General features: G+C 42.5%; 1 protein-coding gene across 1 annotated transcript in view; it reads right to left on the reverse strand.

Moving 5' to 3' along the window:
• LOC126356215 (cholinesterase-like) overlaps positions 1-15,526 on the reverse strand; it is a 156,140-nt gene that overhangs the window by 109,256 nt on the left and 31,358 nt on the right. Inside the window, exon 3 of the mRNA XM_050007027.1 lies at positions 10,374-10,508. Coding sequence (XP_049862984.1) covers positions 10,374-10,508 — 135 coding nt within the window. The remainder of the gene's footprint in view (positions 1-10,373; positions 10,509-15,526) is intronic.

Genomic DNA, 15,526 nt, shown 5'->3' on the forward strand with positions numbered 1-15,526 from the left:
GCAAGGCTACCACGAGGAATCAACGAGATATGAGCACAGTAGAAGAAAAGGTGATAAGGCGGGTAATACATTCAAATGGCAGACAACATCGAATTAGACATGGAAACATACAAGATATTACCGTTGTATATCAATAAAATAACGTCCAAAATTAAATTTTTGGATCTCCGCTAGTATTTATGGGCGACATACATGTATCACTTCTGCAGCAAATGGAACTGGGTAACTTAGGGAATGAACGGGTTACGATTCCTGTGGTATCATGGGCACGGAAGCCAACACACCAGTACTATACCACCAAGACAAGGAACGCATTTTCTCGCTGTGTTGAAAGTAGCACGTGGCACTGAAATAGAGTTCAGTGGTTGACAATCATTAAAAATATATGCATTCGTGGGAACAAGAGCCAGAGTGGATGGACGTGAAGTCGTACATCTATCATGTTCTGTGGTGATTCCAACTGCCTGCTAAACTCCAAAGAGCAAACAGCCAGTTTTAACTCTTCTGAAGGGTTGCCTGTCTTAGTAAAAAGTGTGTATATAATTGATGCATGGGATCAATTCCATCCGGGACAACTAGCTTATCCCTACGCGTCTCCAGTAGAAGCCGGCCAGATGGACAGAGCATACATGGAAAAAGGCGTAATTTCACAAATGTAAACAATATAGAATTTTGGCCTGTAACCCTTTGTGCCCATGTTGCCTACCATGTCACCATAAAACATCGGCCACAGAACGTTTCCAACGGCAGAGGCCAATGGAAGTTAACAATGACCTTTTACGAGGTCATTTTATAGAAACAGACTTCCGTGAGATTTACGGACGGATGTTAGTGAATATTCCCATGTATAGAGCAACAAAAGAGGCTCATAAACGGGGTCACCCACGGGCAAGGGATTGTATCTGATACACATTCGGACATTAGAGTATTTACAAGTATTATAAAACACTACGATAGTCTCACAGAGAAAGTAGGCACTTGACTTCAGCGGATGGGTGTAATAATATACCTTATCGGACAGCACAACATAGAATCAAAAGAAAAGTGTTTGTTGGCTGTGGCCCGAGGACGACACAGTCAAAACAAATCCTTCCCCAGAGAGGACTTAAAAAAGTAATAAAGGCAGCGTCAAAGCATGAGCACAAGACATGGATGTCATACCTGTGAAACTGTACGACAAATGTTGGGACATAATGGGACAAAAACTAACAGAAACGTTGAATGAATTTCGAGGATAACTGCTCCGAGCTGTTTCACGGAGGAAATTATCATTTTGTTGAAGAAATCCAACTCAGAGTTAACAAATTAATATCGCTCAGTTATCTTATTAAACGAGGATTTCGAGCATATATACAAGACTCTTAATTGATAGGCTGAAATAAGTTACTTATCGTATTTCGGTAGGTCAATAACTAACGTCTTGCCAGAATACACAGATCTGGTTCACTTCGATTCAAATTTGACAGTGAGTTTAAATTTTATAAATTTCGAAGATGTCTACGATAAGGTTGAACATAAATACGTGCTAGAGACATCCTTATTCATTATCGTTTTCTTATGCCCCTGTCTCCCATCGGCGCAGGGTCGGCGTTGTTATTAACGGACGTGGCATGGTTAATTTAAGAGGTGGCCGCGTGACCTGTCACTGGAATTACGTGTTAGATACGATGATGGTATTTGGTTTTTATAATCACTGTATACATATATGGGAAAATTGCATATGTAGTACCTTGAATATAATCGAGTTCAGCCAAACGTTAACAGCGCAACTAAAATGAAGAAGAGGTTTGAGAAAAAACCATTCACTGCTTGCAGCATTATATCCCATAGCCATGGAGCTGCTCCGTAGCAAGACTCACGAGAGCTTAGCGCGACCAACGTTTAGCGGGCCTCCCTTCCATGTCCACCCGAGAAACATGTAAGCTCTCTGATGTTACTTACATGTTTCACGTGGTGAAGGGTTTGGTCTTTGATATAAGCTCGACATTACCATGGTACTCCTGACTGTGTTGTCTGTACAGCAGTCATTCGTGGCCATGTGTGCATTTAGAGTGTTACATAAAATGCATATGCCTATGGAGGTATCAGTGCAATGGCAAATAATCAAGAGCAACTGAATATTTTAAGCGAAACCACTAAAGAATATGAACTGGATTACGGGGCCAAAATGACTTGACGCAAATCTTCCATCAAAGAGGATTGGAACCTAAAAAGATAGTACAAATAATACATTTATCAGGAGAAACAAAAGACAGTTGTTTCTCTTTGTAAGTAACTTAAAGTAACTTACTTGTATCCAAAAAATTGAGAATGTATTTTAACTCAGATTTATGCTCCCACCTCATCACTGCTATAAAAAAATTTCAAAACAAACAATTTATTAACAAAGTTTAAGTGCCATCCGTGGAAATTGACTCGTTCTATGTGCCAGTACATGAGACTTTGTTTCAAGAGCCGTTAATACAGAGCCATTACGTTTTATTCGTGACCATACACGTAAAGAAATACAGAGGCAATATTCTGACTTCCACAGCTGTAATAGCCAACAAAAATTTCTCTTAGCTTTTAAATGTATTACAAGAGAGTGACAAAACTAGATACGGGTAAAAGAAATCTCAGTATCAACCTCTGTTCCACACACACAATGGTCATCCACCTGTGACCCGCAGGCCGCAGATGGCCCGAATGGCCCGAACGGAGTATTCGCGCGGCCAGGGGTTCTCAGCCGTATTTCATAATAATCTCTATCTATCACTAACAGCCAAATACAAAAACCTCAACTAGCCTTAAGAACTTAAGAATTTAGTTTTCATGTTCTGTAACAAAACTTCCTAAACTCATTGGGGGAAGTGGCAACAAAACGACAATTCACGCACGTGTGTAGAAATTATCAGTCTGGCGAAATTCCATCTGACTTCCGGAAAAATTCATTCACACAATTCCGGAGACTGCAAGAGCTGGCAGTTGCGAGAATTATCGCACGATCAACTTAACAGCTCACACATCGAAGTTGTTTAGAAGAATAATATACAGAATAATGGAAAATAAAAATTACAGTGTGTTAAATTACGATCAGTTTAGCTTTAGGAAAGGTAAAGACACCAGAGAGGCAACTCTGACGTAGCAGTTGATAATGGAAGCTAGAGTAAAGAAAATAAAGAGATGATCATAGGATTTTTAGACCTGTAAAAGTCATTCGGCAGTGTAAAAGAGTGCAAGATGTTCGAAATTCTGAGGAAAATAAGGGTGATCCGTCTAGCAAGGAATTGAGGACGTATGTTGCAAGCGCTACTCTGAGCTGAAGAGGTCGGCACAGGAGAGGAATTTGTGGCGGGCGGCATCAAACCAGTCAGAAGGCTGATGACTCAGTGAAAAAAATCTACTTACAGAGACAGTAATATTTCAAGATGTGCATTATTGTAATTCGCTTTGCTTCATTCGGCCGTGAACTGAGTAAAATTGGCCGCTTACCTGAGGGTAGAGCATTAAGTAGAACCCGTACTGCGGGGCTAGAGTCTGACACAGACGAGCGGAAACCTATCACCGTATTCAAAAGAGAAAGAACCATGATGATTCGAAAGACCACCCATGTTTATCAGTTGGAAAACTGAAGACGTGTTCAAGATGTTGCCATTCTTTCTTCAACAGCACAGGGAATGATTTTTTGTTTCTATTCTAGTACTGACAACTCACGGGTGTGAGCGAACTTGCCAAGCAGCCGCTATGATTGAAATTTTCGCATGGAAGTAACATAGACTCCTGAAAGAGTGTTATAAGTACGATCATCTTTAAGTGCGGTTCATATTCGTAGCAAGGATTTTGAAATTAAATTAAGGCTATTGTAACGCACTGAAACGAGTAGAAGAAAAATGTCATTCAAAACATTTCGTAAACATTTGCGACTGTACCTCATACCGCATAAGGCATTTTAATATAGTACCGTTACTGTTATTTCTCAACAATCGTCGTCCCACACACAGACCACATGAACACTTCCTCAATGTCACAGAGTTTGGGCGCTGAGTGTGGCATCAATATGAACCGGAAAATAGTCCACACGAAATGTTCCCAATGGTGCCGAGTTTTAACGATCAATAGTAAGGGATTGGCGCCCAACTTTCCTCACCGTTATTGTCACTTGTATATTGGGGACTCATAACATACTATATAGTTTATGTAGATGACCAATTACTAACACGATCGGTACATATAAGGCTCAAGGTGCCTTCCTACAGTGCCAGTATTGGCTCTTAGAACAAAAGAATTTGACGAACACTGATGTACAACATTCTTGAGATCATATGTTACAAAGTTCACTATAAAACTCCCTGCGCTATGAGGACGATATGGCAACATCTTCAACAGGTCTTTCTGTTTTCGAGCTGATAAATATAGCTGGTCTTCCTGATCATCATGTTTTTTTTTTCCTCTTTTGAATACAGCGATATGCTTCCATTCTTCTGTGTCAGATTAATAACTTTTAATAGCTATTTCTGATAAATGGATTTGCGAGAGTTTGATCATATTCAATTTGGTGATACCTGCATTGACAAAAAATGTTGCAGCAGCCTCTACAAAAAGCAAGTAAGTTATTTGTAGACATTGGAATTGCATGGAATGGGTGGGTGGTCTTAGCTGACTCAGCAGTATTGTGTAGAATTTGCGGAACAAGGAACTTGGTTACCGTTCTCCGTCTCTCTATATCTGTAAAATCTCTACTAACCTCAAAAGGCAGTCCCACTCATCCAAAACGTGTGTGTTATATTTTCAAATCATCCCAGGCTAAATGGAGGAGGCCTTGACGCATGCCATTAGGAACTCCAGAGGAAAGCACTGCTTTGCACATGGACCATGTACCATGTACAATGCATGTTTGAAACATTGTGGCCTGGATGAAGTCTTCGAATATGCAACAGAGTACCAAGAACAAAAAAAACATTGAAAACGCTTTTTCCGGAAAAATGGTGCTCAGAAATTTACAATGACCACTGTCATAACTTAGAGGGCGGTAGACGTTAACGAAAATCAAAAATTAATATACCTAACAAACACAAAAAAAATATGTTTCTTCAGGCCGACATTGAGGCAGGAAGCAACAACAGCATTGGATAAAATTCAGATGGCCTCCTTTATAAATAGCTCTGACTTGTCTAAACTACAGATTGTAGCTGTGATTATTTACAGTTAGAACCATTTTAGGAATGACAGCACGTCAAATATGAACAGGAAATATCTCCAACGTTGCCTTCGAAAACGCTACACAGACATTTGTAGTGTTGGTCCAGGGCTACGTAAACAGGTTGTGCATTATTTAGCACGTCTCCTAAGCACTGCTTGCAGGATTTTACAAGACAAGGAGAGCAGCATTAAAAAATCACTCCTCAATATGCTACAGTCACAAAGCTTGGAACTCATAGTAGATAAAGTAGTGCTATTTTGTTCGGTTAAATGTGTTAGCATTGTCTAGAGGAAAGTGACTTCAAGGAGGAGCGCTTAAAGCGGCCTCCTGCGTACACCTACAACGAACTCACACTGAACGCACCAGAAACCTCTCAGAACAAGTACCCGAAAAACTACGAAACATGCATAGTGAACATCGCTTCTGGGAAACAGCAGGCAGGCAGTCAAAGAAGGCCACTGAGCACTCTGTATGCTTGACTGGAGATCTCATCCGAGATGTGGAGGAATCTGGGAGGGAGCTAATGAACGCACAGGGCGCGACCGGTTGCAAGTCGTTACTCACGTCGGGACGAATGGCACCTGCCGCTTCGATTCGAAGGTTACGCTCGGTTCCTTTCGGCAGTTGGCTAAATTGACGAAAACAGCTACACCACACATGGAGTTCCAACTTAATTCGCTGTCGCACCGTACCCAGAGTCGATCGTGGTCCTCTGTTTCCGAGTCGAGTGGAAAAAGTGTCAACCAGTCTCCGACGATTCTGCGAGATATCGGACGCGAGTTCTCGACTTTCGCTACTGGGCGGAAAATGTGGAGTCCACCTCAACAGGTCAGCTTTTTTGTCACGCTGGAAGCGTGTGCTAGGACAACGTAGACTGTATGGTGTGCACGCTGTTTATGTTTAGGTTAGAAGAATTCAGTTTTAGAGCCGTGATTAACTGCGTGCTGAAACTGAGACTGATCAGCTACATTATTCTAAGAGAACATTTGTTCTCACATACCAGAAACAGAAAAGGACAATATGGTATTAGTAAACTGCAAGGTCTTACAATGGTAAAGTCCCAGAATTAGTATCGCTTGTTAAAGGATAATGACTGAAGAAGGAAGAGATGCATTTGAGGTCTTGAAATTCCGCGACAACACTTTTCAGGAGAAGTCGGACAACATATTATTTTCCCCGTAATACTTCTCCCATATTGACCACGAGGAGAAAGTTCGAGAAATTAAAGTCAATACAGAGGCTAACCGACAATCATTCTTCCCACGCACTATTCGCAAGTGGAGCAGGGCTGGAGGGATTAGATAGTGGTACCGAAATTACTCCCGGCCACACACCATTAGATGGCTTGCGGAGTATGATATAGATGTAGATGTAATGGGGTAGATACTCTGATAATGAATTCGAATATAGACGGTATAACTGAAGACGAACGGAAACCTTTTGTAAAGGGAAATTACAGAAATAGAAAAGACCAATATTAGTAGAAGGGACTAAAAAACCTTACCTTCTCCGAATACATAAATAATCTGACGGTTAGGGTGAGCAGGAACTTACGGCTATTTCTTGATGATGATGTACTGTAAATGACGTTATCGTCGATGAATGACAGTAGGATGATATCCGATGAAACAGACAAAGCTTTCAGTCGACGTGATGACTCGAAGCTTATTCTGAATGCAGAAAAATGAAAGTTAACGTGAATGAGCAAGAAAAAGAAACCTTAAATTTTCGAATACACTATTGGTCGTGTGTTGTTTGACACAGTCAAGTCGATTCAATATTTTGGCGTAACACTGCAAAGCGATATAAAGTTTAATGAGCATGTGAGGACGGTAGTGAAAAAGGCGACAATTTTAGTACTGTGAGAATTTTGGGAAAGCATAACTCATCTATGAAAGGTACCGCGTACATATCAGTAAGTGCAATCCGTTTTCGACAAGTAGTTCACATCATCACCAGTTCAGATGAAAAGCAGACATCGAACTAACCCAGAGGCGTGAGGCTCGATCTCTACCGGGAGATCGATCAACACACAGTATTCTGGACAAAATTTGTGAACTCAAATGGAAATAACTGGATCGAAGATGAAGTTCTGTTCGTGAAACTATTTTGAGAAAATTTAGAGAACAGGAATCTAAGATGACTGCTGAGACACTGTAATGCTGCCAATGTACGATTCACGTTAGGATCAGGAAGGGAAGACGAGAGAAATTAGAGCTTGTACGGAGGGATAGAGGCAGTCATTTTTCTCTGTTTACGAGTGGAACACAAGAAGAATTAACTACTTGAGGTAAGAGCTACCCTCCACCATTCTGTGAATTCCTAAATCGCTCCAGGCAAATGACGGGTTGATTCATTTGAAAGTGCACGGCCGAGTTCCTTCCCCATCCTTAAATAAATCCTAGTTTGTCCTCCGTCACTAATGAGCTAGATATAGACGAAACGTTAAACAATAATCTCTCTTCCTTCTTTCCTTTACTTCTAGGTACCTGTAATGCTATACACATTACGAATCGCATGTAGAACAGCATGTAAGTGTTACACAAGATGCTTCGGTGGCTTTGTGGAAGGCGTGTTGCTGCATTCTTCAGATCCTCGTCAAGCTGGAAGTTTTTTTTTCTTTCAAGAAAAATGGCGCTATTGGTGCCTGACACGTCGCCTTTAAAATAATCGTACCTCACCGCATGTAATAATCACTGTTCGCATTTGTTCTTGTTGTCTTCAGTCCTGGGACTGATTTGATGCAGCTCTCCATGCTACTCTGTCCTGTGCAAGCTTCTTCATCTCCAACTAACTACTGCAACCTACATCCTTCTGAATCTGCTTACTGTATTCATCTCTTGGTCTCCATCTACGATTTTTACCCTCCACGCTGCCCTCCAAGGCTAAATTTGTGATCCCTTGATGCCTCAGGACATGTCCTACCAACCGATCCCTTCTTCTAGTAAAGTTGTGCCACAAACTTCTCTTCTCCCCAATCCTATTCAATACCTCCTCATTAGTTACGTGATCTATCCACCTTATTTTCAGCATTCTTCTGTAGAACCACATTTCGAAATCTTCTATTCTCTTCTTGTCCAAACTAGTTATCGTCCATGTTTCACTTCCATACATGGCTACACTCAATACAAATACTTTCAGAAAAGACTTCCTGATACATAAATCTACACTCCTGGAAATAGAAAAAAGAACACATTGACACCGGTGTGTCAGACCCACCATACTTGCTCCGGACACTGCGAGAGGGCTGTACAAGCAATGATCACACGCACGGCACAGCGGACACACCAGGAACCGCGGTGTTGGCCGTCAAATGGCACTAGCTGAGCAGCATTTGTGCACCGCCGCCGTCAGTGTCAGCCAGTTTGCCGTGGCATACGGAGCTCCATCGCAGTCTTTAACACTGGTAGCATGCCGCGACAGCGTGGATGTGAACCGTATGTGCAGTTGACGGACTTTGAGCGAGGGCGTATAGTGGGCATGCGGGAGGCCGGGTGGACGTACCGCCGAATTGCTCAACACGTGGGGCGTGAGGTCTCCACAATACATCGATGTTGTCGCCAGTGGTCGGCGGAAGGTGCACGTGCCCGTCGACCTGGGACCGGACCGCAGCGACGCACGGATGCACGCCAAGACCGTAGGATCCTATGCAGTGCCGTAGGGGACCGCACCGCCAATTCCCAGCAAATTAGGGACACTGTTGCTCCTGGGGTATCGGCGAGGACCATTCGCAACCGTCTCCATGAAGCTGGGCTACGGTCGCTCACACCGTTAGGCCGTCTTCCGCTCACGCCCCAACATCGTGCAGCCCGCCTCCAGTGGTGTCGCGACAGGCGTGAATTGACGGACGAATGGAGACGTATCGTCTTCAGCGATGAGAGTCGCTTCTGCCTTGGTGCCAATGATGGTCGTATGCGTGTTTGGCGCCGTGCAGGTGAGCGCCACAATCAGGACTGCATACGACCGAGGCACACAGGGCCAACACCCGGCATCATGGTGTGGGGAGCGATCTCCTACACTGGCCGTACACCTCTGGTGATCGTCGAGGGGACACTGAATAGTGCACGGTACATCCAAACCGTCATCGAACCCATCGTTCTACCATTCCTAGACCGGCAAGGGAACTTGCTTTTCCAACAGGACAATGCACGTCCGCATGTATCCCGTGCCACCCAACGTGCTGTAAAATGTGTAAGTCAACTACCCTGGCGAGCAAGATCTCCGGATCTGTCCCCCATTGAGCATGTTTGGGACTGGATGAAGTGTCGTCTCACGCGGTCTGCACGTCCAGCACGAACGCTGGTCCAACTGAGGCGCCAGGTGTAAATGGCATGGCAAGCCGTTCCACAGGACTACATCCAGCATCTCTACGATCGTCTTCATGGGAGAATAGCAGCCTGCATTGCTGCGAAAGTTGGATATACACTGTACTAGTGCCGACATTGTGCATGCTCTGTTGCCTGTGTCTATGTGCCTGTGGTTCTGTCAGTGTGATGTATCTGACCCCAGGAATTTTAATTTCCAGGAGTGTATATTCGATGTTAACAAATGTCTCTTCTTCAGAAACGCTTCCCTTGCCATTGCCAGTCTACATTTTATATCCTCTCTATTTCGACCGTTATCAGTTATTTTGCTTCGTAAGTAGCAAAACTCCTTAACTACTTTAAGTGTCTCATTTCCTAATCTAATTCCCACAGCATCACTCGATTTAATTTGATTACATTCCATTATCCTCGTTTCCTTTTATTGATGTTCATCTTATATCCTCGTTTCAAGACACTGTCCATTCCTTTCAACTGCTCTTCCAGGTTCTTTAGTGTCTCTGACAAAATTAAAATGTCATCGGCGAACCTCAAAGCTTTTACTTCTTCTCCATGAATTTTAATACCTACTCCGAATTTTTCTTTTGTTTCCTTTACTGCTTGCATTTATATTACTTGTTATTTACAAAAACTGAAACCCATTCACATATTACAAATCATTTCTAAGTTCCAACACGATTTTTATCCGAAACACTGCTTGTTACTCCCTCTTTTACCGGTTTTCTACGTTTTAGATACACATCGACACTTTTCTATTTTGTTAGTTTTGTTAAGACTCCTCGGTGGACTGAAACATGTGCACTTCAGAAAATTTGCGCCCAGTCACTTTCTGACAGCTGTCCAACTTTACTCAATAACAGTTGAATACTCACCAGAAAACGCAGCTTCCCGGTTGGCGGCACGGCATACGGGATGCCCAAAAAGGCCGTGTAAGAGGTGTTGTAGACGCTCGTGGCTGTGGTTCCTCGTAGTGTTCCCTGCTGAACAGTCACCAGCACATCTTCTCCCTGCAACAGGAGTCAGTTTCACATGGGTATGAGAATGAGATAAAAACTCTCCGTTACCAAAAGCTTTCGCCAAATTGTAAATAAACTCATTACCTCGATCATTAAGTCTTGAATGTTTCAGTAAATAAAATTTAAAACTCTTAAGAAAAAATCAATGCCATACTGACCCTCACTTTTAAAGACATCATGAGGTGAATACAGATTGTAACTTCTTTGAAGTTACTGGAGAAAGTAAAGCTGTGAGGACTGCTCACGAATCATGCTTGGGTAGCTCAGCAGGTTAAATAGCACACAAACCGCAAGTGGCGTTTGGCCACTTTGTCATCAGAGTCGCTAGACACGCTAACTTTTCCTCCTCGAGACGCTGCCCTCGGTCATGTTACGGTCCCTGAAAAGAGGCTGCCGTTTATGTAATTACGATGGTTAAATCACAGACCCGTCACCGAACCTGGTTAAGGGGCAGCCTCATTGATGAACTGGCAACTCTCTCCCGAGTGGGGCCCATAGCTGTAGCGCACATTTCTGCCTCCATCTCACACGCCATCACCTCTCTTTCATCGAATACCGTTATGTCCATAGCGACTTGCCTTGTACCAGGAACCCACGGGACGTGACATGTATCGCCTAATGATAGGATATGATACTCTGAATGTGGTGGAAAGCCCTTTCTTACGGCCGCATGACCCGTGGTCTTTCGTTGTGTTCACTATGTCCTCCTTGGCACAAACGCTCGTGAGACCTGGTATCTAATGTTACGCTAAATACATGACACATCTTCATCCACATGCCATTAACGTGACAGATTTGCAGCTCTCCCCCACTCATGAACGCACATTGAAATGTGCATCCTCTGCAGATGTGTGGCAGCTTATTCAGAAAATGCTTGCCTTTCGTCAAAGTACGGCTCCCAATGCCACTGCACAGAAGACACTTCTGTTCCCTGCTGAAACTTATTTACACGAAGACTAAAGCCGTGATCCGGATAAAAGGTGTATCAATCTCTTCCTTGTTCCACTTAAGAGATAAAGAGTGTTCTTGGTTCTTTAACATTCTTGCAAGATCGAAACTTTTTGGATAGCTCATTCTTGGAACCCCCCCCCCCCTCCTCCCCCCACCTGCATCTGGAGTGTCCTGGGTATCAATAGGTGCTTTCAATGTTGAAGTGTAATACCAGGACTCCGAGCAGGGTATCGGAAAAATGGAATATTCTTAGAGAAGATGTGAGTGTAACATGCCAGATTGACTTGAGATTCTGAATGCATACGTTTTGTTTGTTATTGACGCTAACTGGACATCATTATGCTTCAACTGGAGGGAGTCTTATTTAATTGTTTATCATTTGGAGTAAAAAAGGAAAGAAAGAATGAAAATCGGTAGAGCACTTCTCCGCGAAGAGTAAAAGTCCCGAGTTCGAGTCGTCCGGCACATAGTTTTAATCTGGTAGGAAGTTTCATATCAGCGCACATTTCACTACAGAGTGAAAATTTCATCCATGAATTTTCGTTGTTTACGAGCTACAAAAATTTGGTGTACAAATTAATGCTTCCGGTGTATTACATAACGTAAAAATTTAATTAATTCCACTTATAATAAGAACTCGTTTCTCACATAACTGCAATCATTTTGTTTTCTTCAGTTAGCACCTATATGATGTGGAAAATCTACATATTGGCCGTAGTTCATGTGTCCACTACAGCTGACTTCACATTTTCTGTCAAGTGTTTATTTCTTTCCGAATAATTTACATGCTGCCTCGCGTTATTCTTAAGCAGAAGCAGACTTGATCTCCTAATTTTACAAATTCTGAAGACTATCGAAGTGATCTGTAGTAAGCACGAGAGGCGTTAGCTGTCATGCTCACTGAGAAATGTTCATTTTATTTCTTAGAATAATTTTTGTGTCCAGTGTATAGTACTGCTTACATATTGTAAGGTTTCTAGCTGAAAATTTCGTCTTAACGGCAATTCATTTTTATATATCTCTCTGTTTTGAATATATTGGTTTAGAAACGTAATGTGTTCGAGAAAGTAGTTCTGAAGTGAACAAATGTGAGGATTTGAGTGAAGATCAGTGGGGTAAACACAACTTCGTAAGATTATGAAATTATACGCATACCGAATATGTTTACGTGTACCGGGCAGAAAATGAATGCAAAATTTCGTTTCTTACATACAAGTACCATCCAAAGGAGCACGCGAAATCAGGCAGTTCGGATAATTGAATAGAAATTAAATATTGATTCCCATCTTTTTCATAAAAACGTGAGCTCTGAAAAACATGTAACATTATCCACGTGAAATAAAACCGCAAGCGCTTTGAATGTCAATGTAACGTAAGTACGCAAGGGCAGTGCATTCCGGGAACCATCTCAGTTTAATTCTAGACGATGTACCTTCAGCATGCCCATTTCCGTTTCAAAAGACAAATTGCCTGTAATAAACAAATTGACACGCCAATGCTGCAGCAAACGCAAGAACAGGGTGCGTCGCTTCGTATAAAGTCCATGTGGTCTTTGCTAACCCATCCACCCTGCTAAGCAATACTATTGGCTGGTTCACCTCAGAGTTTAAGCTCCTTGCTTATAACATGCGTTCCAATTTCGTCGAAAGTTCTTCTTCCACACAGCTGTATGACTAAGGCTCTGTGAGACACACAAGTGTTTATCGATGTGCGTATGAGTACATTACATTAAACGTTTCAATAGAAGACCACTTTTATTTTAACATTTAAACAATCAGGAACACGAACATGTCTGTATTGTCATCAACCTCATCAGGTATCTTGCTCTTCGTTCTCTAAAGCCTTTTCAGGCATTTCTTGTACAAGTGGAAAAGCGTCATTAAAATCACACAAGGAAGAAAAGTTTATGACGATTAAAGACAGTTAAGGCGCGACTTTGCACTGTGTTTCTTTACCCTATTTGGCGTAATCCATATAAACCTTTTTAACACCATTGTGACGACTTTACGATATTGTGAAAATTCCCGGCATTATGAATCTTTCCCAGATATTACTGCCAACAAAGTTTATGAGTAATAAAACTAATTTTCAGTTTTATTTCTATGTGAAATGTCTGTACTTTTCGAACAAATTGCTTTATGAAAGTATTTTACGAATTCGTGAGACGCAACCGTCACTATCGGTGTTTGTTATTAAACAATATAGTAAATAAGTTCGTATGGACTATTATTTACAATGTCATGTCAGATTCACATGGCCACGTTATTACCACGGTCTCATCAGAAATACGGAACATCAAAAGAACAAACAGGTATTCACAATCAAGAGGTGGCCCATCAATTGTTATATTTTCATATCTCATGATCGACCTCTTGAGTACAAACACCTCTTTCTTTCTACTGATGTTCAGCACCTCTGAAGGGCTTAGGTAAGTAAAATTTCTGTGTGGATACGGCATGAGATAATATAAATAAGATATGAAATTTTGTACTGTGATGGTAGTTGGTATCCGAAACCAGTAGTGATAATATAGGATAAATAGACGTCCGTGGAACATGCACTTCGTAAAGTACTTTAAATCTGTTGGCAATCGCCTTCTAAAGGTTGGCACGTCGGCTCTATATTGCCACTTGTTGACTCTGCGTTCACCGCTATGGTTACGAGCCGCAGAGTGTCCGACACTCAGGGATTACGTGGTAGAGGGACTCAACCAGCTGTCTGGTGTGTCCGCCTAAAAGCCCTGCCACACTGAACTCAATCCATACATTCAGCATGATTTTAAATTCTTAAGTTCATTTTAGAACCTTCCTGCATTCACCCACCCCTCCCCCCCCCTCCCCCCCAGTCTATCTCTCTTCTCGCCGCCACCACTCGGTGGACTCCCACATTCTTCCTAAAGTTCATAAATACATCTGCTATGGATGCCACATTGTGGCCAATCACTGTGCCCCTCTGACAGAAGCTCCACTCTCATATAACCATACCTTCAGCTCATTACCCATAACTTACCATCCTAATCAAAGTCATTATCATATCTTTCACCGACTCTTCACACTTTCTGTTCCTTTACCAGCCAGCACCCTGCTCGTCAGCGTTGAAATCACCTCCCTCTGCATCCTCTAATGCCATGGCCTCAATCGCTGTTCAACATTACTTTATCCAACTCCCAACAGATTGCATGACAAACTAGATCCTCATCCACAGTTAATTCTCTTTTGAAGGCATCATCTACAAACAAATATGCGGTAAAGGAATGGGCGTTTCATCTGTGCCAATCGATTCGAGTACCATCTAGAGGAATCCTTTCTAAACACTGAAAATCCAATTCAGATTCATTGAGGACGTATTCGTGGTCTGAAGGTGAGGCCAATCTATGCACATTCCTTCAGACATAAACGTCTTTTTCCCCATTCAATTTCTCTGGTCGTTCTCTGCCAAACAAGCCCCCTCGGTGAAGACCTCCAACATAACGATGGATAGATCAGTACCTCCATCCACATAAAAGCAATTTGTCACCAACTACACTTCCACTTCAAGAGTTGTCACCCATTCAGTACAAAGAAGTCACTTCCATACAACCTCGACATCCATAGTAAAAGCATCTGCAGTGACGAGCAGTCACGCTTCAAATATGCCAAGTGTTTCTCTGGCACTTTCACAGATCGAAGTTACCCTACCCAACTTGTCCATAAACAGGCGACTTGCCTCACATCACCTACCACCCCATACCCCACGTACCCTTTGACAAGCAACAAAGGAGGATTCCTTTCTTGACTCAGGACCAGCCAGTCCTGGAGCAAATTAGTTACATTCTCTGCCAGGGTTCGACTGCCACTCATCATGACCTGAAATAAATAATATCATCCCCACTATCCTCCCTACCCCATTTACAGTTTTATACCCCCTACCACTTAACCCACACAATATCCTCATCCGCCTCTACTCTAACCCTGCACGTAACCTCTTGCTCCATGTCTCGTATCCCTGCAGTAGACCTAGATGTGAGACTTGCTCTACACATGCTACCTGTACCATATACTCGAATCCTATCACCGGCA

This window comes from Schistocerca gregaria, chromosome 3 (genome assembly GCF_023897955.1).
Source record: "Schistocerca gregaria isolate iqSchGreg1 chromosome 3, iqSchGreg1.2, whole genome shotgun sequence".
Classification (NCBI taxonomy): Eukaryota; Metazoa; Arthropoda; class Insecta; order Orthoptera; family Acrididae; genus Schistocerca; species Schistocerca gregaria.